This window comes from Falco punctatus, assembly GCF_963210335.1.
Source record: "Falco punctatus genome assembly, chromosome: 4".
Classification (NCBI taxonomy): domain Eukaryota; kingdom Metazoa; phylum Chordata; class Aves; order Falconiformes; family Falconidae; genus Falco; species Falco punctatus.
Genome location: NC_137583.1, coordinates 93,480,968 through 93,507,253, shown reverse-complemented (window position 1 = coordinate 93,507,253; position 26,286 = coordinate 93,480,968). Strand labels below are relative to the sequence as shown.

At 35.9% G+C, this 26,286-nt stretch overlaps 1 protein-coding gene across 4 annotated transcripts in view; it reads right to left on the bottom strand.

Annotated features, from left to right (window-relative positions):
• The window catches only part of BBS9 (Bardet-Biedl syndrome 9), a 308,046-nt gene that overhangs the window by 137,885 nt on the left and 143,875 nt on the right, over positions 1 to 26,286 (bottom strand). For all 4 annotated transcript variants that reach the window (XM_080383273.1, XM_080383274.1, XM_080383272.1 and 1 more), the window contains one exon: positions 15,360 to 15,582. In XM_080383273.1, the coding sequence (XP_080239399.1) occupies positions 15,360 to 15,582 (223 nt within the window). The remainder of the gene's footprint in view (positions 1 to 15,359; positions 15,583 to 26,286) is intronic.

Sequence of the window (26,286 nt, the reverse complement as noted above, 5' to 3'; positions counted from 1 at the left end):
TACAGCAAAGGTAGAGGAAAAAGGGAGGCTTTTATAGCCCTCTAATTTTTTTTCCTTCCAGAACATAACTGGGTATTTGTTTCTCTGTTCTAACATCACCAAATCAGCAATGAGCTAAAAAACATCTTCTGTACCTTCCTTTTTGTCCAAACACTGAAGGAAGACCCACCTGAAGTGAACCCAGGCCTGTACTCTAAAGGTAATTTTAGAAGAAGTCTGCTTAAGAGTTCACTCTCTTGCGTTCTGCTAAGTCAGGTTATCAACCACTACATGAATATGCGTAAAACAGTAACACACAGTACTTTCAAGTAAACAGGAGAAATCCTGACTAAATGAAGTCAACAACAAACCTCCCAGCAACCTCAACAGGGCCAGGATTTCACCCTTATCTTGTTGATCAAAACAATTACTTCACTGTTCAGAAGGACCAAACTGCTATGCCTGCCATGAATTTCTTAATGCAACTTACCACGCTGAGTCTTAACTGTTCCTTTTAGGTTCTACCAAGGTAAACTGTTTACTTGTCAAAAATATTACAACTTAATTAACAGCATCCACCACAAAGATCTTCCTTGCATCTTGGCAAAGAGCCAGCTGTACCAAAGCTCTCCTTAACATAACCTTAACACTGGTCTGCAAATGAATAATTATCACTCCCTCAACACCCGTTATCAACCACTGATGTTCACACCTGCTGAAGTGGCATATCTGTATTAAAAAGGAATGGTCTGAACCCAGAAATGAAGTGCTTTCTTGTTGTGCTGCAGGAAGCTTCCTATTTTTCAGTAAATCACAAAGTACGCACTTGAAGGAATATCTTCTACATAGCATGGACCAAAATTCATGGATGTGAACTCGTGTATATGCAATTCAACAGCCAGAGAGAACCAAGTTATCCATATGAGAATCAATTTTACACTAAACTAAAAAAACAAAACAAAACAAAAAAAACCCTCTGTTTTTAATGTGCTACAAAGACGACCAAAAATAAAAGTTCTTTTTTGACATAAATACCCACAATTTTTATTTGGAAATGTTTGAGGAATCTGTTGTAATATTATACAACAAGCATTTTTCTTTTGATAACTAATTAAATGAAATCATCAAGCAGAACTGGTTAATTTGTTCTCCTCAGACTGGGAAAGTATTGCAAAATATTAATTCTGCCAATACCGTGCCTTCATAGGGAAACACAGCATTTGTTTATGACCACAGGCATCATAAGAACCTGTCTTACTTTCAGAAGGACTTTTAGGATAGAATCACAGGAGCACAGGAAAATTCTATCTATAATGTGATATGGCCCCTGCTAGATCTTAACCTCTTTAATTACCTCAACATATCTGGCTGGATTCTACTTTACACAACCCCACAGAATTTCCTTCTTCTCAACAATTTATAGTAGAATGTAATCAGACCCAGGATATCTAACATTTTTTTCCACTAACTTTAATCTCCTGTGTAACTCCTGTCACATTATTGCCTGCTTTATCAATGACCTGATTCAAATGAGAACGTCAGTTTATAACTTCATTTAAGTATCCCTGAACAGCAACCTAAAACCTCTAATGACTACTCTGGTTACAAGAAATCCTCTCCATTTTAGAGAAGATAAAACCCAAGAATTACTAATTCATATCGATTTAAATAGATTTTAAGGTTGGAAGGAAAAGGTCTGATCATTTAGCCAGACTTTACTCTGAAATGTCCTGCACAAATTCCTGTATGTAACTCAAGCATTCATTTATTTCTAAGCTGCCTTCAAGGATGTCACCAGCAATTATTTTTACTTTAAAAACCCTCAGTTCTGACTGAAAAGTTTATTTGAAAAAAAGTGCTAGAAGAAACACATGCTTATCAGTACTCTGATATGGTTTTAAGATAATAATGAAAGATTTCTCAGTACGGCTATAAAATTTAATACAGTTCAGCACCACATAACTTACATTAAAAAGGTTGTTCATAATATTTATTACCCTCTAGTTACACTATTTCTGTTCAGCCATCCATTCGAATTGAGGCATCCTTCATCATCCACATACATCAGACCACATCTTTGATCTCTAATGGTAAATTTAAAGGCTGAATAAATGTTCTTTGAAACACACAGTGTGGCACAGCTGCTTATTGTTACATAGAAGACAGTAGGTCATTAAAATTGAAACTCGATTAATACAGTGGAACATCCCCCTAATCATATCCCAACTTTGAAGTAATACCCCTTTTGGTGATATCTCTAATTTGCAGTTAACTAGTTTTCTTTAAGTGGAATAACAGCCAAGCTTTGGTTAAGGTCAAAATAAAGTACATCTTTCATCAAAAGATAGAGAGCTTCTGGTAGTGCACCCTGTGGTACCTGCACTTAAAATACACAGCAAAAACCAAAAAAATATGCAGACTACCATGTTAATCACACGAAAGTCATCAAGCCTGCGGATTTCACCAGTTTACTGAAGATTTTTATAATCCTACAAGGAAGTACTTTAGTATTATTTAGTTAACTACACATTATTTTTTTTTTTAATTAGTGCTTTAGCAACATTCTAACTAGAAAAGGGTGAGATAAATCTTTGTCTCAAAGTGTAACTGAATCAAAACAAAACCTTAGGGATTCAAGTTTATCACTGTGATTCAGCCAGTGACACAACTGAGAAGAAAAAAAAAGAACAATTATGAAGACTTTTCAAATCTGCCAATGTCATGAAGCACCTTGTGCTTGATTTCATTATAATTTCCACCTCAAATACCAACTCCAAGTATTAGAGATAGGTGAATCTAAATAAACACAGGGGCAAGGGAAACAAAATTATGGACTTACTGCATGAACCACTGACATATGAACTAACATCTGACAGGTCACAAAAATATGAACAGCTGTAAACATAACTGGTCCTCCAAAATGCTCTTGTTCTTTAAAAATTAAGAAGAAAAATCTGCAAGTTCAATACTGATGATGCACAACTTTGTAACATCAGGCATTCACATTCAGGGAAATGTCATCCTTTTTTTTCCCTGAGAAAAAGCCATCAAGACCGTTAGGGGGTAAATCACAATGTAGCTACTGAGAAGTTTTACTGTAGCCAGATCTGCATCCTGTCCATGCTGAAGGTGATCATTCAAAAACCAAAGAAATAAAAGGAAAATTAAGAGAGATTCTACACCTTATCAACTGCCATGCATAACCCAAGACGCTACCTCAAAATGCCATGATATTAATCTCTGGCTGATATGCAAGGGTATGAACTGTGCTTTCTGTGGCACAGGCTGTGCCCCACGCTTTCTAAAACCCAGCCTGTGCAATCACATCTGCCTCAATCCACTGATCCAGCCACCCAGAGGCAGTGAAAAGTGCCATGTGTCACCAGATGGATCTGGCTGAGTAATATGTTCCCTGAAGGTTGAGAACTCAAATTAGTGTAGTTAACCTGGGGGTATTTTTCTTTAATTGCAGTGTAGTTTTCCATTGTAGCAAAAAGAAAAAAAAATAATCATTTATTAGGATAGACATCCCTAGACCGCTGAAACTCACAACCCAAGAAAATTTTAGTTAAACTTATAATTAAGATTGTAATTTTAAGCTTTGTTACCATATAGTTAAGCATTTCTAAAATAATCTTCTAGTATAGAATTTGTCATGCTTAGACTGAGACCCAAGACAATTTCAGCTTCAAATGTTAAAGCCACTCTTTTACCTACTAAAGTTATAAGACCTTTAAAACTTTTTTGTTTCAAAAAAGCATTGGGACGTTTTCTGTATGCAACTCAAAACCAGCTGCACTTTGCAAGTAAAAACTTTCCAAGTGCCTGGCTCTCTGCAGATTTTTGGCAATTCTATTCGAAAAATTGAAAAGTAGGGGCCTGAGCCAAAGCTTACTGAAGTCTATGGAAAAACTCCCATAGATTTCATCAGGATTTGGATTAGGCTCTAAAAAAGTCTGAAGTAATTGAAAAATCAGTTCTGCATGTACAAAATATGAAATTTTCACTAGGTTTAGATTTATTAGACTCCTTTATGGTAATGTGGATAAGCAAATATGTTATAAATGGTGTTAGTGATGTACATAGAGTTTTGCACTGTTAATTCACCACAGAGCTCCACAGACTTGTACATGTTACTTATGCTACCTACATAAAAACTATGAAATCAATCCCACATACACAAACACCTTTACTTCACTGAAAAAGACCTGAATATTGAGGAAAAAACATTAATACCATCATAGCTCAGTGATTTTTTTTTTTTAATTGAAGACCAAACAGAATATGGAGTAAAATTTTCACTTCAAAAGCTGTAAGCCAAATTCAGTGATAACACAAAAAAACCCAAAATACCACGCAAACAACATTCTCATTCAGGGCACACTTCCTCAGAACAGTTTAGAATAATGTAACACTAGCAGTTTCAGCCAAGATGCATCTAATTTATTGCAGCGTAGGAGAAGAGTCAGGTTTACTCAACCTAAATGTGCCAGAAAGCCAAGAAAAGCAGCAGATGCAAAACCAATAGGTTGTGGTACCTGAAATAATGGCCACAACATCTCCTGACATGTAAACAGTTGCAGTTGCATCTCTGTTGCATCTGAAGGATGTTACTTCCAGTCAGAAGACACTAATAAGCCATTAATGTTGACATATTCTGGCTTGAGCTATATATCACATTGAAAAGAAATACTTACAATCAACTGAAGAGAAATGTTGTGTGCACAAACACACACACACAAAAAAAAAAAACAAAAAAAAAAAAAAAAAAGAACAAAGGCTCCCAAAGAACCTATTTTCAGCATTTTAAGAGATAAGGGGTGACCTGGAAATTATCCGCTCCCTACCCACCCCTCTGGCTTCATCTCTCTGTGATATCTCTCCCCCAATACCTTTTTGTGGATGGATATGCTTTGCATGGTTGTACTTAGGGAAAGCAGACAATCACTGTAATTTTTTGGTGATTTTGTCTAGATAGGGACTGGAAAGTAATGTCACCTAAACTGCAGAGCTAATTATGATTTTCAAATATCTAGAGCTCATATACGAATACCAATGGTCTCTATCATATAGACTGTTCTTGAAATACTGCAGGAAATAAAAACTTAAAGGAACAAAGGGAAACCTGTTAAGTAGAAAGCTCAAGTATGACTGGACATACAAGACTAACTCCTTATTAACAGCATACCTTAAATAAAAGGGTTATGCTACATTATTAAACGTTGGCTTTATTTAAAAATAGATTGCATCATTTATGAGAGCTTCTTAAAATAATTATCTAGGACTTCTACTTTTTTACTTGCTACTATTGTGTCTTCTGAAAAGGAAGATCAGAGGCTGCACGCTATCCTTTAGCAACACTTTTTCCATAGTTTTGAACAATTAGCCTATTAGTGCAGATTTTAGAAGTTTATTCTGCTTGTGGTCTCTCAAGGACTCAAACAATATAGGAAATAAAGCCCAGTGACAAGTACAATCATTAGGGGAAATTCCTTCAACTGACAATTATTTTCACCAAAAGCTTACCTCAACATTATGAATCATTTGTGACCACTTATACTTAAGTAGGACATATTAAAATTTAATGGATTTCAATGCAAAGAGCCAGCAATACGACTGTGCACACCGAGGCACTAATGTGTTGATCCTAACTGTACTTAGATGAGGCGAGTTGGAATTGCAATGCTGCCAACTAAATTTCATAGTACAACGAAAGAATCCCAAATCTCAAGTGGGATTTCTTTTTTATTCATTATGCATGACATTTTCCTCTCTAAATTATTAATTTTTTTTAAAAAAATATTGCTTTAGCCTTCTTAACCTTTGTACCCCTTTCCTCTGTGGTTTTTGCCAGCTGTAATATCAATTGAGAAGGGGAGATTTTCTAAACAACATAATAAAAAACTTTTGACAACCCTGCACACAAATGTGTCTTGTTACACTCCCATATTATTTTGCCCCTTTTCACAATACTGCAATCTTAGAATGTCCTTAAAAAAAATATTAAGAATATGTATTTTTTATCAGTGCATTCTTTTCAATAAAAATATATACCAATGCTTTACCATTGTTTATGTAATCCCTGAAAATTAACCACTTTGAGAACTACCATGAGCCCAGCATAGTGATGAAATTTGCCTGAATTCATTAAAATTAAAGACCACCTCAGACAATCCTCCTCACTCTCTTCCCATGTCTGATATTCAGATTTCCATCTTTAAACATGTTCACCTAAACCACGTAGAATGACGCAAGAACAAGTTGCAAGGCAAGTTGGCTCAACACAAACTATTAACCTGTAACCTGTGTTTTAATAGTAAAACACCTAAAACCAACCATAGATAGGAGCTACAGCACAAGACTATAAGGCATATTTGAATTCTATTTATACACAGGTGTTATTGACTCATGGTATTACCTTGGGAAAGTCACTTAATTTCTGTATGGTTTAATTTTCCTTTCCACAGAAATAAATTACCTAAGTTACTAAAACAATAGAAATGAGTTTTAAAGAGTAAAGAAAGTTACAATGGAAAGAAGTTACAAAGAGTAAAGATTCACATCTGAGAGCCAAACAATCAATGTTTCTGGCTCCACCAAGCTGTTCTTAAGCTTTTCTTGAGCAACCACAAAATCTTGTTGCTGTAAGCACTCCCAAAATTCTCCCTAATGATTGCTACTCCCCTTCCTTTTCACTAAATCAGCATTACAGGGCAAGGGACCTATTTTAGCCTCAAAAATAGAACCCAAATAATTACTTTAAAATGTTTGATATATTACTATTTGCTTAGTTCTAGGCTTTTAAATTAAGATAAAATTTTTCATCATGAACAGCCGATAAATTTCTGCAATAGTATTTTAAACATGGAGAACTAGAAGTCACATTAAAGTTGCAGCACTGTATTATGTTCCATTATATACCATATCATGTCTCATTATTAGCTGTCATGACACAATGTAACAGAAGTGCATGACAGTGCTATGGGCTGTAAGAGTTATGGCAACTTCTTTCTTCTTATTTTCATTCCTATGTGATTATCATCTGCAATTGGAGAGAAGAAAGCTTTGTTCAAACTGACACATCTCAGCCATGCAGAGCTGCACAAATTGGATACAGAAGTACACAATGATCATGCTGTTTACAGATTTAGTCTCTGTTACACCTTTGTCAGTCCTCACTAAAGTCTCATTGACCAACAGATCCACACTAGTACCACAGGATTCTCTCTGCAGTTACTGCTTTGGGCCACCCAGCTGGACAGCTGACCAGGAAAAGGCTCTTCCCACCCTTTCATTGCTACCTCTCACTCTCAGAGTCATTTACTCCCTTGGCTAGTGATAGTTACTTGCTCCAACTATCACAGCGAAGGAACCATGCATATAGTTGCATGGCCAAAGAGCACAGTATGAAGGAGGAAACCAGTGAAGCATAATGTAGAAAAATGAAGAAAATGAGGAAAAACAGGGAAAAAACCCAAAGCAGAGCCATACTGGCAGCCTTACTAGAAGGAAGACCCACAGAAGATTAAAAGTACATGTTTTTACCAAATGTTTGTTTGCCTTAAGGCCATATGAAAAGTATGGGAAGCTTGAAAAAAATGATACAGTGATGCTGGATCTGTTTTGGTTTCATTACAAGTAGTATAGAACTTTCCACAGAGAAACCTTTATCTGGGTATGAGACCTCCAGCTTTTACAGGCAAGACAGATAAAAGGTGTACTTGTTAAAATGCAAACATACATTAACTTTCAAATCAGATAAATATGTCTATATGTTTTGAGCACTTAAGAAAATGAAGGTTAATAAGCATGATACTTTAGGGACACATAGCTATACTTCATATATATATATATGTATATATTTGATAAATAAATTTACCCAGCAAATGTACGAAAAATCTTATCTTTCTGTTTAAATGCAGAGTTCAGTCTTTTTCATATCATCTCCTACATTAAAAAAATACTTCTTCGCTCTTAAACATGCTTCCTGGGGGAATCAGTTTTTCAAGGTACTTTATTGATCAACCGGTATGTTTTTAAGGAAGCTAGAAAAGATGAGTTGGAGTTTCCATCACAACAGTTAAAGTGAGTTAATGTCAACTTTATATTTAAGGGCCTGAGCCAACAAATCCATAGGAATGAATCGGCATGCAACGTTTTATAAGTGTGCTTTAAAAGAAAAAAGTCCTCAGCAAACTGACTTTCAATGCAAAATGGACACTCTTATTAAGGTTTAGATTCCTGAGATCAAAGATACTTACCAATGTCCTCTAGACACCTTTGTAAACGGTAGTGTCTCATGAGATAGTGGAACCAGGCAAGGAACACTATGAAAAAGATGGGTAAAATGCTGACTCTAATTTGGTCAATGACAGTTTCCACTGATCTCAGTGGATTAACCACTTCAACCCATCAGTACTGACTGACCTTCAGGTGTACAAAATCCTGGCAAGCACTTGCAGCAAGCTTTGTGAATAAAACTTTACTTTCACTTTTCCTTACATAGATTTAATAAGCATTGTTAAAAAGCTTTATGAATACGCAATGTATTTAAAATGAAAAAAGCAAAAATATCTAAAAACATTTTGGGGGTTACTGAAGGAAAAAAAGTAGTTTAGTATTTTATTGCTACAGAAAACATATGGAAAATATCTTAAATGAGAATCACACTTCATAACAGACCACAGTCTTCTGTGGAGATAAACAACACTGGACTTGTGTCATGTCCATGAGAAAAAAAAATATGCTGGCACTTCTTATACACTCCTCTACACCGACATGGGAGGGGGGTTTACAAAGATGTCAGCACACCATAACCTCATGCTCACAGTACTTAAGGTATAGAAAAAGTTTTCAAACTGTTATCTGTCAGCCTTCTGTGATTTTAAGAATGTCTGCTGGTAGTTCAAAAGCGTTCACTAGTCCTCGGTGCTGACTTTATATCCTCTTCAGGCTGCTAAATTATTTTTGAATAATTTTGAACTACATGATTCTAACCTCCAGGCAAAGATCTACTGTAGTTGCTACAGAGATAACATTACCATGACAGACAGGAATCTGTGTTGAGTACAAATGGCAGGCACTACATTTTGCAAGACATTCTGTGTTGAAGTCCACACCATGAAATGTGAGAATACCTGAGTTATACTGCTTGTTCCTTTCCCCTAATGACCGATGAATAATTTATAATTAACAGTGTAAGAGAGGAATCTGCAATAACAAAAATCCTGATTTTTCAGATCAAGAAAACTATTATTATTCTTTACAGTACACCCTTTACGTACTAAGAACTTTGCAGCAATGTTTATGTCCAATACATACATATAAAAGTGAATATTGCTCTTCCAGAAACTCAAATCCACATGTTTTTCCAATTAGTCCTGCCATTCTCCTCAAGTTTAGCAGCATGTAAACAGATAGTTCCTTAAGGAATATGACACATTCTGTTGCATCCCAGTTTTCCAGTTAAGAACACAGCTTCAAAATGGGCAATATTAACTCACTGAAATCAGGACAGGATTTTGAAAAGAGGTTCTTATAAGCTTAGGTAAGGGGGGGGGAGCGGAACTAGAAAAACTTTTGTCTTCCAAAACATGACTTCAAATACATTCTGGGTGCATATATGTATTTAATGTGCTAAAGAGCATTGTCTTTAAAGTTAGCACTTACCAATTTATAACCTGAATGATAGAATCATGATTATACAAAGCAGAATTATAATTCAACTTGATAAATTAAAAAAGCTATGAAGACAAAGTGTCAAGTATATACTACTGTGCTTGGGAAAGTAACATCATATATATAAATACAGACTGGGATAACATCTGGTTAGGCAACAAATGTGTAGGAAAGGGCCTGGAAATTGAGATGGAGCAGAGTATAGCAGGGTATACCCTGCTATTGAAAAAAGGAAAAGCATTCAGATTTTGAATACAAACAGCAAAAATTGAAAATCATCGTGAAAAGACTTAGATAACTTAGTCACAGTTATTACAATATAAAACATTATTAAAGGGACATGCTAAAAATCTTCCAAAGCTTTAAACATTATAAAGAACATTATTTGCCACATCCACCTCCAATATTCACAACAAACCAGTTTCATCTGCAGGAAAAACAACATATAAGGATACTAAGTTACCATATAAGCTATCAAGAGATAATTTTCAACCTTGTCCAAGGTGTTTAAGAGTTCAGATAAACTTTGTCATTAATACTCTGGATACATCAACCCCATCACAAGAGAGAGGAGAAAGCTAGATGGACAGTCGGCTTGACTTCTAGCTCTTTATATAAATCTTAAATATTATGCTTACACAAAACTATTTGCAAATCCTATTTCTTGGATGCAAAATATTACTCCTTTTCCTTATAATTTCAGCTCTAAAGATTCAGTTGACCTGAGGAGATGACAGTCTTTGACATTCCACAGATTTAAGCAACACAGTACTCAGTTGATTTTCAAGTTAAATAATAGTTTCTCTACTGTTCCAGTTACATTCAGCTATGTAAGTAAATCATGCTAAAACACAATTAAAACATCAGCTAACCAAATAAAAGAGAAAAAAATTACTGAAGTTCAGTTAAAGAAGAAAAAAGTTTGAAAAAAAAAATAAAATCCTAATTTACAATTTAAAAATTTTACTTGAACAAAGCAGAACTGATAAGGTGCCATTTGCACACCAGGACCTACTAGAAGAAAAGCAGGATCACATTCTAGCTGAAGACTAGCTGAGACACCCAAAATAAAGGTGAGGTGATACTGCAAATAGAGCTTCAGACTGACCCCTGAACAAGTCTCTAAACAGCCACAGCTGACACCGTTTAAGGTTTTCAAAGCAATCCTGCAAAGCACAGATATTACAAGAAACCTTTAAAAGTTACAGAATTAATTCACTGCAGGTCATCAGGATTTATGCTATAAATTCTCACACACATTAAACTCAATCCATGACAACCTGGGTGGTCTACAGCACCTTTCCCCAGCACTTCCCTGGCACTGGCCCACACTTCGGGTTAGCACCACTCCCTAAGCCCCTCACTGTTCCTCTCATCCAACCATTTATGCACTGCCAAAGGCAATAGAGTACATGATACAGCCTGATGTGGCTTACCATTATAATCATATTTAGCCAATGATTCTCATTAACTTTTAATCATCCTTATAAGAACATTTTACGTACTGGAAAATTATCATGTGCCTTCTCTTTCTTTTTCCCTCAGAAGAAACGAAAAGCAAGATTGTTTCAAACATTTATAATTTTTGTGCTCTTCTCTGAACTCTATTCAGTTTGTCTCAGTTTCTCTTGTGTTACCCTGTAATTTCAACTGAACTTTTTCATGAAGAATAGAAATAAATAATTACAGCGCCTCATTAAAAGTCACATGACCACCTCCCTAAGTTGGATTTTGTCTTTAATGGCATCATATTACTGACTTTTATTCAATTGCTGGTCCACTACAACCTCCAGGAGTCTATCCTATGGCAACAGTGCTTAAGGAACTATTTCTCAATTTTTAGTTTGTCTGATACTTGCTAGAGTCCTTTGCACTTGTCTCGACTGAGCACCATCTGACTGACTTTAGATCCTGCCTCTGATTTATCAAGATCAGTTATTGCTCTTTTAATGTGCCTGAAACTACTGCTAGCTTCTTGCAAAACCACAATTTTAACATTCATGCTCCATATTCCACCACTGAAGCCATTAAAGAAAATAATGAACAAAACCAGACCCAGCAGAGAGCTTGACATACTTCTAACATACGCTCTTTGATTAACTACAAATACCGATAACTGTTTTCTGAAGGCATTTTTCAAATAGTTGCACACTTACAGATAATCATCAGCATTTCAATGTGGCTTCAGGCAACTTCTCTAGATTTCAGGGCACACTATCTTGAACATGCTAAACATAGCTTCCAGAAATCCAGCTTACTGTTAGAGTGTTGTAATGCCAGAAGGGTCCTAGGCATTTTTAAACAAATTTTTTAAGTTGGTTGCTATAGAAAAGGGGGTTTCCACCATTAAGAAAAAGAATGGGCTTAAGAAAAAGTTGCGTTGAACAAACTCCTCAAGGTAACAACAGCTACAATACTGAACAAGTACGGGACCATTTTTGGCTTGGCTTGGAGATTAAACATCCTGAAAAACTCTTCCCTACATTAACATCCAATGTTTAACCATAAATCCTCAGATACAATTCAATTCTCACCATCTCCATGTAGATTTCTACTTCATTTTCCTCTACCTATTCCTTTTCCCTCCTTTAAGGGCTGGGAGAAGAAGCTCCGCTATTTTACAGGCATTATCAAAGAGCTCTTTACTCAACAGCATATAGTTATTTTGTATACTGGTTTCACTTTATAAGACATCATTCTCAATTTCTTCCTAGTGTAGACTGAACAGGTATTTTTCATTGGAATGAAGAGTGAAGCAAACTTCTTGCTTACCCCCATTAACTGCACCGTTTTCACACGGAGGATTGGTGTCGGGCACACAAACTTGTTTCTTTCAGGTGAAAGAACAGGTGAATAACTGGGCAGATGAATCCCAGGAAAGCACTTAAAGCACTGCAACTGCTAATGGAGGGGCAGTACAGCAGACAAGAACAGAGTTAGTTCAAACCTCCTCTGAAACACATAGGTTATACAAGTCATGTTGCCAGCCTCAACTACTTCCCCCTGCAGATCTGGTTCTAATGGACCACATTACTTGCCAGTGTAGAGACAGCCACAGAACACCCAAACAGGTGACAAGACAAACATGCTTTAAAAGCCTCAGTAAATTCTTTACTCACCCAAGAAAGCTCCCAGTTGTCTCGAGTCTGTCCAAACACCCCCACAGTTTCAAAGCACACAGCACATCCTGCTAGACAGCAACTACTTAAGCACTATGCTATTCTAAGCATTTGGCAGAAGTATTTATCTCTAATGACCCTGTCCTGTAAATGAAGATGAAAATTCTGATTTTTAAGCTCTTGCATACTTTTCAAAAACCTGTATTCCCTCAACAGTTAATGAGTTAATGCATAAATGTATCGAACCTTTTATCAAGGCTTCAGGCTGAACTCCTAGTAAAAATAAGGAAGCTGTATTAGGTTTTATAATTTCTTTAAATAATACCTTCTTGTGACACTCTGAAGTGTTAGACTAATTAGGTCATAATTTTGATTTTTAATTAGGTGATTTGATATTCAAAACGGCTACACATTAGAGTCAGCACTATTAAAAGTAAAATGATTTATTTTGGAATGTGTATTTGGATTACAGATTTTAAGCCTTTTTCATGTAAATCATGGCCAAAGGGAATTTCAAGCATAGCTAAAATAGTTTATGTTGGGTGGGACACTGCTATACCAGGTCTCAACCAGCTCCTTTACAGGTGCATAATTTTTCACTATCCATCAAGTAAAATTGTAATCCTGGTCCCACATATCATCAATACACGGCTAACAGCCCTCAGTCAAATATCTTACATTTTGCTTTGAATGTACTTCTTCCTTATATTATTTTTATTTCAGATGTAGTAAAACTATATTCCTGTATCACAATAGTAAAAATTACTCTAGTATGTATCACTAATGCCTTCTTGATGCTAGTTTGGCCTAATGTAATAGAAAACAGTGGGTTTAACGTTTTTTAAGATTTTAATCTTTAAATATGCAATATGGAGACCATGACCAGACCGCTTTCTCAAGTTTCTTCATCATCAGCAAGGTTTCTTCTAATTTGTTTACAATTTTTAAAAATTTTACTCTTTTTCTAACAGAATTAATCATAACCAAATTGAACAGTCCCCTGAACCCAGTAACACTAGTCAATTGAACAGGCAGAAGTGGATTTCTTTATTAAGTCAATTCATCTTATTACCTTAGGTGGAAAAATATGAACTGCAGCTATTTACACCTTCACAAAATCCTTAGAAGGAAAAACAGCGCATATATAACCTTTTCAAAGTTCAACAAATCGAATAGCCTTAACACTTATTTTAGTCTTGCAAAGAAATACTCACAAAAAATTGTAAAATTAATTTGACACTTATTCGGGCCCACTTCTTCACTTCACATGATTATCAGTCCACTTACAGATACGGGCATAGTGTAACACTAAAGAAAAATTACATATATCTAGTTTCTACCGTTGCACAGTCTGCATCCACTTAAAGAATCATTTAAAGTAGTACACACAAAGGAGGGCTGCACGTATTAATAACAAGGACTTCCGAGCTGCTGAAACACTGCACAGGCTATTCAGATTATATTAAACAGGAATCAAATTATTTTTGTAATGTAAGAAAACAAATTACAGAAAATCAAGATACTGCCCTAACACAACTCCAAACTTTATCAAAAATGATACCCATGAGGACAAAATAATAAGTTCCCAATGTTAAGCCTGAACCGTGCATATAATACATAGTTTTGCCTACAGATGTAAAGACTGCTGTAGGTGAAGGAGGTCACTGAGGCCAACGACCATAGTAATATTATGGGGTTTAGGAGACTATGAAGCTGGGTGAATGTCCGATCCAAATTCAGAGCAGGAAGTTGGGATTAAAAAAAACTGTTTCCAAGTCAGCAGGAGTTTCTAATGGTTATAAAGAGACTGACTGACTTTCTAGAGAAGAAAGGCAGGAAGAAAATGTCTTGCAACAGTACAAAGATGCTAGCCTTCAGACTCTATAGAAAAGGTGTGGGTTTGTTCCCACTGTTACTAAAAAGCAGGAATTTTAAAAAACACATGAATAAAATATCTTTTAAAAAAATAGAAACTCCACAACATCCATTTAAATCATTATGCACTCTGAAATATTCCCCACATTCCTTTTCAAAATAAGAAATATTATTAGACACCTACTTAAATTAGTTTCATCTTTAATTTCATGCTTTCTGTGAGATATCACCCAACCAACTAGTACTTTCTAAGATCGTAGATTTTTTTAATTCAGTGTTATCACTACTTCATAATCAGTTATTCGGATATGCCATAATAATGCAATCATAACCATTGCTCTGTAAAGAAAGGAGGGCTTTTCACTCCTCACTTTGCCATCACGTTAGAAATGCACACATATATACCTTCAATTAAGTGCAAAGAAGTAGGTTATAAATAAAATAGAGAATAAAGATGATCATCTGAGGTTCATTTGCTGCATTACTGTCCATATGCTGCAAGAGCAGCTATAAGTGATCAAATTGAAACAAAATTTAGATTTAAAATGATCTCATTACCCAAGTTGTTCTACTGGTCAGCAACACAAGCAGTGTTTGGTTTCCACAGCCTGTGAGAAACAAACTGCTAACACAAGCAAATATGCATAATTTTTAGGTTTAATATACAAATGCATATTTTGAATTATAAACATGTAGTACACATCTTACCTGGCATGACAACAGCTTGCTGAGTGGCTGAGTCTGTACTTAAGGAAAGGCGACCACCTTTAGCCAATCTATCACAGAAGAGGGTGATGTTCTTTTTCAGTCTGCTGGTATCTTTAGGCATGCACAGCTGGCTGCCGAGAGTCAGAGCCTGCTCCTTAGAGCTCTTTGACAAACAAGTTCTTAACAAGTAAGAAATGGCAGCATCCACAGTTTCTTCCCAACCCTGGATTAAAGAAAAGGAAATTAAATAAAATTAGGTGAACTGTAAGATGATATAGCATATTAAAAACAAAGTAACAAATCAAGGACTAAGAATTTTCCAATGATACCGATACATAAGATATAATTTGGGGGTTAATAAGTGTCATGAACACAGAGTTCTTCAGCTTGTACAAGCCAAAACTGAAAAAATCCAAATGTTCCAATATTATGATTGACAGAGAAATATATATAATTTCAGTAATAGCAATATATGGACAGTATATGACATAATGGTTAAATCCAGTAGTTGCATTAATAACAAAGCCAGAAGTTCCTGGATGCAATATTTAGAATTAAGAACAGAACTGAGATGTTAACACAAACATAATATGTACTATATAACATTATGCTGAGGATACATCAAGCCCAATAAAAGAAAAAAAGGTATCCAATTGTACATTCTTTGGAATCGTTGTCTAAGATTCTGACAATCTGCCAGTAGCACACAACATCATGACTGCAACCCAAAGCTGCAGATATCCAGTATCCATTTATCTGAGCAATTAACTTTAAGTTACAATACCCACAGCATTAGCACAGGTGTGTCAATGCTCTGATGAACTGGGACTTAGGTTTCTAACAGCATAGTGTCAAGCTGTAAACATTTATGATAAAACCAGCTTAGTAATCAGTTCAGTTACAATAAGCATCTACCTACAGAAAAGCTTTCTGGAGGAAAATCTATATTCAGTGTAATACTCAGTATACATATTTCCACAAAATGAAGTGTTTACTTTGCAAATAATACTCAGTAAAAGCAAGTTTTGAGAAGTGACGAGGCACCCTGAAAAGCACCTTTAAAAGTTAGAGCTTGTAATCTGTACTATGGTTTTCAGTGACACAAACAAATCAAAGACATTCCTTCAAGTAAGAATCCTGGAGAGCAGCAGTATTATTTGGTATATGTTCAAGGTTATTAGGTTAATAAGTAAAATATAATATATGCCATTGATCTCATTTATGCAGGGTGCAATGCAGAATTGACTCTTCTTGATGCATTCTGTAATCTTAAATTATACCCTGTGATGAGACCCTATGATTAATCCAAGGTGTCTATAGTTAGCAAACCTGCAAGACAGTCACAAAGCCTGCTCGTGACTTTCCATGACAACCTTATAGAGCTTGGACAGAGTTAGCAACTAATGTGAAGGGCTTTGTGGTCTGCTAATTTCAGGATTCACAACATCTCTTAGTATTCAGCTACCTGTAAGCAAGTTTTATATATGTGCTGCCTACATGTGCAGAGAAGTAATATTCAATTGCTGTAGTATTAGCATCTGCTCTCTCAACTCTTCTGATTGGCTGGGACTTATTTTGGCAATAGTCTTCATTTACTTGAGAAGTTTTGAGGCTACAGTCTGGAAGCACCCAGCTCTACTGCTAAACTAACAGAAGGTAGCTCTTTATACGGCTATTACTCAGGCAGAACAAAAAGAAAAGTCAAGTATCTAGTTGTAGTTAATGCAAATCCAGTGTCTTCAAGTTTTTAAGCTCTTACTCGTAATGCATTCAAATCAAATTCTTGATTGAAAATGTCCAGCTGAACAGCAAAATTACCTATCTATCCAAATTTCCATGACTGCGTAAATGTAACATTTGAAAAAATGATGATGTCAACCCTGTTGGAGTCCACTGTCAAGCAAATAAGGTTTGTGAATTTCTTTTATTGGATACATACGGCTTTTGTGAAGGCTAGGGTACTATGTTCAACACAGAGTAACAAAGGCCACTCTTCCTGACCTTGTTACTTCCTAAGAACAGGTCCAGGACAGATGCTTACTAGGGGTCACACACATCAGTGAGAGCACACAATTACATGCACTTCATCCTGGTCTAAACGGACACTGCTTTTAATAGTGTCCTGAAAACATGCTGTATGTGTATAAAATGTTCACATTTTGCGGAGAAACAGGATCAGCTAGTGGGGTTTTCTTAACCAACATTTGCCTTTCCTGACTTCAGAACAATGACAATATTAACCTACTATCTTGTTTGGATTTCCCCCCCAAATAATTGTGAATTAGAAAAATCATGCCAGTCAATCAATGCTGTGGCAGCTTAGCATTTTTCAAATATTCTATAAAGAGTCCATTGGACTGTAACCCATCCACTGACCTGTGATGGTGACAGGAAATAATCCATTCCACAGCCAATTTAAAGAGGTTAATGAGCTGGTAAATGCTGTCTACATTCCCACATACTGGGCAATGAAACTTAATATGTACAAAGCACCAAAAACAGTCAAGCCAGGCACTCCTAATTATACTCATGAAAAGTAAGACAACATAAACATAAGAATCTTGAGTTTCACTAAAAGACAAAGAAACACGTGATTAACTAGTGTCAGCATACAGTAGCTGAGAAGCTGGCCAGTATATCCCTCCAAATAAGTTATATAAATGCAGGCAAAAGGAGCATTTAAATATGGAGTTTGAAATACAAGCTAACAAAAGTCAGGAAATTAAAAGTGGCTAGTATTCTGTCCTTGGCTCACACAAGTATGTTTTACTTTGTACCACAGCCTTAACATTTTCCAACCCTTGTTCTTGTATTTAATTTCCATGTAAAACTGGTTTCTCAGTAGACCATAAAATTCTCTTCTCCAATTCAAGGACTGTTGACCTAGCAAGTCCAGTCAAATCCAAAGCAGCCTTTACAATTAGTGATAGAGTACACAAAAGCTACATCTACATGAAAAAAAATGTTGATGAAAATTTGCTGAGGTGATCTTACACAACTAAGAATTAATGGCCACAAATAAGAAGGCATTTGTCACAAATTTTTGTTGGTGCAAGGGGACAATTAAGGAACAAGAAAAATTCTTCACCCCTTACACAATAAAAAAGCTAAATGATGCTTGAAAATGAAACTGTTCTAGTTTATAGCCCACACTGAAGAATGATTCTAGCCATAGTTGTAATATTCACTAATAGCTTTCTACATAGTATTCTGGATATTTGTGGTCTGAAAGGCACACCTCCAACCAAAGTCTGATACCAGTAAACCATCACCCTACGACCAGCAAGCATTGCCGTATCTGACACAACAAATGTGAGTCAAGACTCACAGGAAAAGATATTAAATAATGCAAATTCTTCATAATGACTGTAGGAGCTGAAATAGATATGAAAAATACATAATTCATCAATTTAACTTTTTCATTGGGGAAGGTTTGGCTTCATATTTCATTTACATACATTTTCTCTTGTAGGTAATAGGCAGAGATTGGCACTTTCTTTTAACCAGATCATCTACACTGCAGGAGTCTAAAGACCAAATGTAGATTTGTGGTACTAGCAGGACTAAGATTACACTAGTAAACATCACTTATCTTCCATATATTAAGGATCCCCAGGTGTCATGGCACATCTGAGTACGACCATGATTAATGCATTCAATCTCATTTTAGCCTAAGGTTTAATCTAGAGTATCTAATTTTAGGAAGATGAGTAGTTAAACAAGAAGCCTCCAAAATTATGTTCTCTGCGGGGTGAATGACTAACCTACTATTACTCTAAAATTCTAGACAGTAAAACTAAAGGCCCATCCAGCATGTAAGAGCTCACACTGCAAATAAATTGTCGTGCTGCAGAAAGGGCACCGGTCCTGTGACACCATATGGAGGAGGGGAATGCGGTGACTAGTGCCGCCTGGGAGCAGACCCTGGTAGGAGGCACAGCACTGTAGCCTGCCACTTGGCTGCAAGGCTCCACTTCCCAAGAGTTTAGCTGGCCAACAGGCAAGGTCTACTGGATGTACACAGGGGCAGGATCAGAAAGAAGGATTTCAGTATCGTTTCTAAGATGTGCAGGACATGAATATTTAGGAAAAGCATGAGACAGGGCTTAACAGTCAGATTTGGTAAGTTTACTCATATAGTTTAGCTTCTTAACACATTTATACTGTATAACCGCCCACAAGCATTTTAAGTTTTTAAGATTCCCCTTGACTCATCATTCATAAATCACGGGAAGTTAACGGAGTGAAATGTGAAGTACTGGTTAAGCTAAGTTCCTCCTACTGAGGTCCAGTCAAAATCCTATCTACCTGCATGGCTCATAAGTTTACAGCAGTTGGTTTCTATTGCAAACACACAAAAGTAAAAGAACCAAGGTCCGGTTCCTGAAGACACTAAAGTGATTTGACTTGGAAAATGCTGAGACTCTTAACAGCTCCTACTGCAAACACCATGCTGGGATTTCTGGCAGACACAGTAGTTTTACCTCATGTTTCCCCTCAGAACAGGGGTGAACTGCTTCCAGCACAGACAAGATACAGTAAATGAGAGCCTCAAGTAGATAATAATACAACAACTTGCCGTCACGTGATTTTGAAGAAAAAAACAAGTAAGGATATTTTACCTACAAGTTTTACCACATAAAATCATTTGTTGCTTTTTAACTGGAAATCTTCAACAACTTTTACCAAGTTTTAAGCTGTATTTAAGCAGATAATTAATAAACTGAAAGTCTACCTTTCCCTATATTGTTTAATATTAGACTTTATCAAAATTTGTTCTGAGACATTGAAGATTTCGACACACAAACCACTGACTTGGGTAACAGCAAACACACATCTAGACAGCCAAGCCAAGCCTCATCTAACTTATGAACTCTGTAGACAGATTGATTTGACTAATCATTGATAAACAGCAGGCAGTCAAATCTACGATTGCAGGGATACCCTACGGGGCTATCTTAAACATAAAAAGGGTGGATATAAAACCTAGGTAAAGATTTTTTAAAAATATTATCAAGCCTTCTAAAATTATGACACCACTAATATTCATCAAGTTTGACCTGGACCACATTTAGCAACTAGTCATACAGCTATGCAGCTTTGTAGAAATAGCCTGAGGAGTACTTAAATCCCTATTCTGAAAAGTTAAAAATTATCATTACATTGAGTATGTATATTTACAAAAGGCTTGCTAGAGCCATCTTTGTGATTTTGTCCTGTAAGAAAAACCCGTAATAGATGTAAATAATATGTGAATTTACTTTCATATAGTTCTCAGGCTATAGAAGGAATGCACCCACATAAGCAAAGAAAAGATGGAATTGGGAAACAGAAAGGAGAGTTGGGATGTGTTGAGAATGAATGTTCAGATTTTATGAACACCACTTCCTTTCCTTTAGTACTCTGCAATTGTAAAAAAATTCACATAATGCACCTAGTTTAAATCCTACAAAGTCAAGGACGGGAGGCGAAGCATGGAAGCTGAACAGGTAGGAGTTTTTGTGAAGTTTGAAACTTCGACTAGTTCATTACATTTCATCATAACACAAGCAAAAAGGTAATTTATATTCACAGTTTTAACCAGATGACTCCAATGACTTTTCCTTAATTTTAATACAGATAAATACGGAAACTCAATTTTGCCAAGCTATTAACCTTCCCATGTTTTTCTTCTCTGGATATAAGAGATGAGCAAATGTAAACCCTGGGTCAATTTGTGATGCTTAATACAAGAGAAGTATATAACAGGTCAGTAAAATTAACGATTGTAACTCTCAAACCGATGGAAACATCCTTGTTATATGAAGGAAAAAAGACAACAAAGTAGATGTGTAAATGCCAGCCCCAAAAAACATACTACTAAGCTTGGAGATTATACCTATAAGGTTTGAAAAGATACAAGATACAACATTAATTAGTTAATGATTTAATCTGCAGAAGAAACATGCCACAAGGCACAAAATGCCACAAGAATTTTTGATAGGGAAATGCTTAGAGAACCATAGAAACAAAAGACTGCTTAGACTGTAGCTGAGATGTGAATGTGTCTCCTGAAAGTGTGTTTATACCAAATACATCGACAGGACTGGAAGTTACTGACTTTGACCCTGGTTCAAGAGCTTCAAGCACAAGTGCTTGCCCAAAAGTCTAATAACAAACAGTTTCAGAACCAAGTCCATTCTTATACTAGGTAAACACAGAAGAGCAGCAACTTCTCAACAAATGACTGCTAATAATATTACTGCCCACTACAACACAGTATTATTCTAAAATGGTTAGACAGTTTCATAGGTGTTTGTCTATTAGGCCACTCAGTTTTGCTTCAGTTAAATCTGCCAGTTCCTTTTAGCAAGACAGGTAAAGTAGCTTGTGATCATTGGGGAGGAAAAATAAAATACCTCAACCACTTCACAAGACCCATAAAACCAAGAAAAAGTAGAATTAAAATAACTACTTCAACCTGTGGTTATAGTTTTTCACCTTATATTGTGCATATCCCTAAACTGCAAGTATATTGACTCATGTTTAGGACCAGAATCATCTAGAGGCACAAATGAAGCTCTGAGCAATCACTGCTATCAGCTGAACTCTATCCTAATAGCAAGTTCTGCTACACCGCATCTAGAACACCTCAACCCACCGTGCTAGGAATATTCCTTCCCGACACCACCACCACCACCCCCCCAAAAAAAAAACAACAAACCACCCCCTAAAAACAACCAGTTAGCTACATCTATACAGGATAACAATTTGGTTTATTGTCTAAATAATCAGAAAGCATACACAGGAACATGTTAAAGTAAATCGAAAGATGTAAAAATATTTCTTAGAACTCACTGAAAGGTATATAGTCACAGATGGACAGTTCATGCCAGGAGGATTACAAGTCTTCTATACTTTGCAAAAGATGTTAATAATTCTCTGATAAGAACCTTCTCTAAATAGGCTTAAAACCTTTGGAGGCAATCTTTTGAGCAGCAATGAAGTCATGTTGCTTAAGAAACAAGTCACATTGACCACAGAAAGCTTCTGTTTCTAGTTTAGTTAATAAAATATGAGATGAGAAGAGACTTAATTTCACTCAACCACTAACTATGGTTACTGGAATTTTTAAGCAACAAAAAAGCTTCTATTACAAAATGTAACAAAATGCTTCATGCAGATAACAGCAAAATAAGGCAACTAAGTCATACATGCCTATAAAAATCTGCACAGTGGCGCTTGCTGATAAATCTCTTCATAAGTTTAAAGGACATTGAAATCCTTTCAAAACACTTCACATAAGGTGTCTTAGACAGGAAACTGCATCAAATACTGTACGGCTGAGCATATTCCAGGGAAAGGACGGGATGGACAACATGGGGGGGGTGGGGGGGTGGGGAGAGGGGTGTGAGTGTGGGTGTGTGACTGACTGAGTGGCTGTTGGAAGGTAAGTTTGAGAACAACTGGTCTACGGAATTAACAGAACTCTAGGGATTGTGGAAAACTTAGTTGAGATCTACAAATTCATGCTATTTGTCTTAAGCGTAAATAAGTCATTCTAATAACACATTAGTCAAACTTTAACAAGATTGTTCCTAAGTTGTGTTCATGAGCCAGACAGATACTTGATTCTGTATCTTAAGAAGTCTCTAGTAAAAAAAAAGCCTTTAAAGCCTTTATCATTATGAATATTATTCCTAAGGCAACAGCCATTTTTCAAGATGCCTATGAAATAATTTATCCTGGAGTGATAGCCAAGACAGTTCTGAAAAATTCAAATGCAATGTGAAACATACTGCAAAAACTATGCAAAATTGATGCATGCCAAATTACGGGAATTCTTACAGCCGTTAACTCAGGAATTTGCCTGGCTATATCTTCTTTCTTGATTTTAGTCACAATAATGATTTCATCAGCTCTCAAAAATGCTAGAATACTTGGAAGTTCACCTTACTGAATAACAACTTTGGCATTTATGCTTATCCAAACCACCAAAGAGGTTTCTATATCTGAAAGGACTGCGTATACTAATTCACCAGAAACACTAGCCATGTGTCTCAATGCTATGCTTTTAGTGATTAAAAAAATTACCTCATTGTTTCACATACAAATAAAAAAATACCACGTTGTTACAATCCACGAAGCCAGGGCTACTGACTGAACTGGTAGTCTCTAACACAGACATAGACCAGTAACAAATTTTGCCAGGATTTCACTGTGCTATCAGTCATCCTAACTCATATTGTTCAAGCATATTCTGTATTTCTGACCTATTTGTCTTTAACTGGAGATAACAGCCACAGCAGCCATGAAGACTGCATACAGCATTTGCCTGTGTTGCCAAAAATGGAGCTGACAAACTTTTCTTGTCAGTGTCCCTGAAAAATTACTGCTAAAACTGAACTGATTGGCATTTAGGAGACCTTTTGAACAGAATCTGAATAAAATTAAAAAAAAAAAGATAAGCAAATAGACTCTATATCTATATAGAGCTCAGAAATAATGCAGTAAAATATTACTGAAGTCTTAATGTATTAAACTTGGAACAATCAAGAAACTGTCTTTTTTAAGATGCACGTGACTTCGTTGAAGAATTATCCTCGTAGTAATCTAAAAACAGTTTTCTTCAACATAGTGCATTAAAAAAGCTAGTAACAGGTTATTCCAGAATCTTCTACAACTCACTTTTGTAACTTGCCCTGCCCCTAACCCCCACCCCACAAAAAGCCCACCACAAAACAACCCAAAAGCAAACTTCCACATATTTAAGTAACAAAAACCTAAGTAACAAAAATTGGAATACCTAGAAAGCAGGGAAATGGTAAAATCCTACAGACTAGTGGAATGCCTGATGAAAATCCAGACAAATGAGTCAAGCTTAAATACATTCCAAATCCATCAAGTGCCTAAAAGGGACATTTGTAGTGAGAACACAATAGAAAAAACACCAACTGAAATTCTTATACTAATCCTGCTCTCTCTAAAATGAAGAAAATTACTACAATATATAGTTCTAGAATAATAGCTCAAAACAGTAGATTAATCAATTTCATTTTTATCCAGGGAAAGAATTTTAGGCAGAAAAACATCCTTATTTGTGAGACGGTACTCTGAAGTCTGAAACTATTGTCAAGAGCTACATTATAGACATTTAAAACTCATTAAGGATTTGGGCTTAACATACTTACCTACTCCAAACAAATTACAATTTACTTAAAACACAAGGGATAGAAAACAAATGCAAAACCTGAGGAAGTACAAGGTGATATCTTGGTAACTCTGACCACAACATGTCATCTCCTGAACAATATGGTTCTGTAGGGAACCTGATACAACAGATATTTAAGGTATAAAAGATTAAAGAGTCTATGAACAAACAGAGGAGTAGAGAAAGGAATCAAGAATTATACAGGAAACTGTATCAGATCTTTTTACAATGTTTATTGAACTAGTCTGAGTATAGCACAACAGATCTGTGCAGAGCTATTTAACAATAATTATTCATGCTAGCAACTATTTTCAAGCTACTTCAGAGCATCTAATTCAAATATTAGTAACTCAGATTTTGAGGTAGCAGATTGCAAAAAAAACTATTTGTGAATAAGTTGGGGTGTTTTTAAAAAGTCTGTCACAGATGCTTGGTAAACATATATTGATGTCCCTGCCAATGGCAGGGAGGCTGGACTAGATGATCTTTAAAGTTCCCTTCCAACCCAAACCATTCTGTGATTGATAACCTATGGCAACTTCACCTGAGAGAAAGCTGTATGACAGATTCTTTCCAGAAAAGTACACTTGCCATCTAAAAGTTTATTCTTTCTCTGGTATTTTTGTCCTCTGAAACACAATTCACAAACCACTGAGCACTTCTGCACTAACCATAAGACTTATATTTTTTGGAGGATTCTATTCTATAGACAGTTAACTTTAAATCAAGATTTGCCAAGACCTCCTTCTATAATGTCTTCAAGTATGGAAGGAAAGCTGAAAATGCACATGGCTTAGAAATCAAAACAGTGTTTTTAAACTATCTTACAGAATATGCATTATTTCTCTTTTGGGAACGGTGCTCCTAAACTACTTATTTTACCAAGGAGCTTCTGGAAAAATCATATTGTAGAAGAGTAGTATCAAGGCCGTGGGTGTTTCAGGAATCTAGCAAATCGAGCATTACTAAACAAAGGTTCTGAAAGCTGCATTCCATTATAGTGATGACCTCTATCATTCAAGTTTTTAATATATTTTTCACGCTCACAGAAACAAATTATGATTATTAGCAGTTGCAGGGTTTTGTGTATTAATGAAACAACTAATAACACAATTACAGAGTATCACCGGTAAGAAAGCAGAACTCCTCCAGGTGGGGATCATAGTCATAATAGTTCTACAGCTGCCTAACTCTTCCATGCTTATGAGTTTAGTAATTTTGTCTCAGGAAAGTGCATACTTCAACAAAACATGATCTATCAGGATGAGGTTTATAAGCTCTTGCATTAAAATGTGATTAATCTCTGATTATTGCAGCCAGATTTCCACACAGGCTGCATCCTTTAGGACCAGATGTCCTTCATTTGCACAGAAGAACTTTCAAAATTGGGTTAGAATTAGATCAAATAGTTTTCATCTTGACAAGTAATGTATCTATATTGCCCAAAGCTTCTTTCAAATTGTCTCCTATCTCAAAATCAGAGCAATACAGAGTATGTCCTAACCCATTTCCTAATATTTTTATTCTGGACAGCTGTGAAAATTATTAAGATTTTTAAGGCAGAGTGGGTGAGAAGCAGAGAAGGGGAAACATTCCTCAAGAGATAGATTCTAAGTAACTAATTATACAGTTAGTCCTCTAGTAATGCTTGTTTGTGGTAATACAAATACATCCTGTCTGGAATCGTGGAAGCTCACACACATCAGGGGTTTCTGTAGAAGCCATTCCTGAATCCTG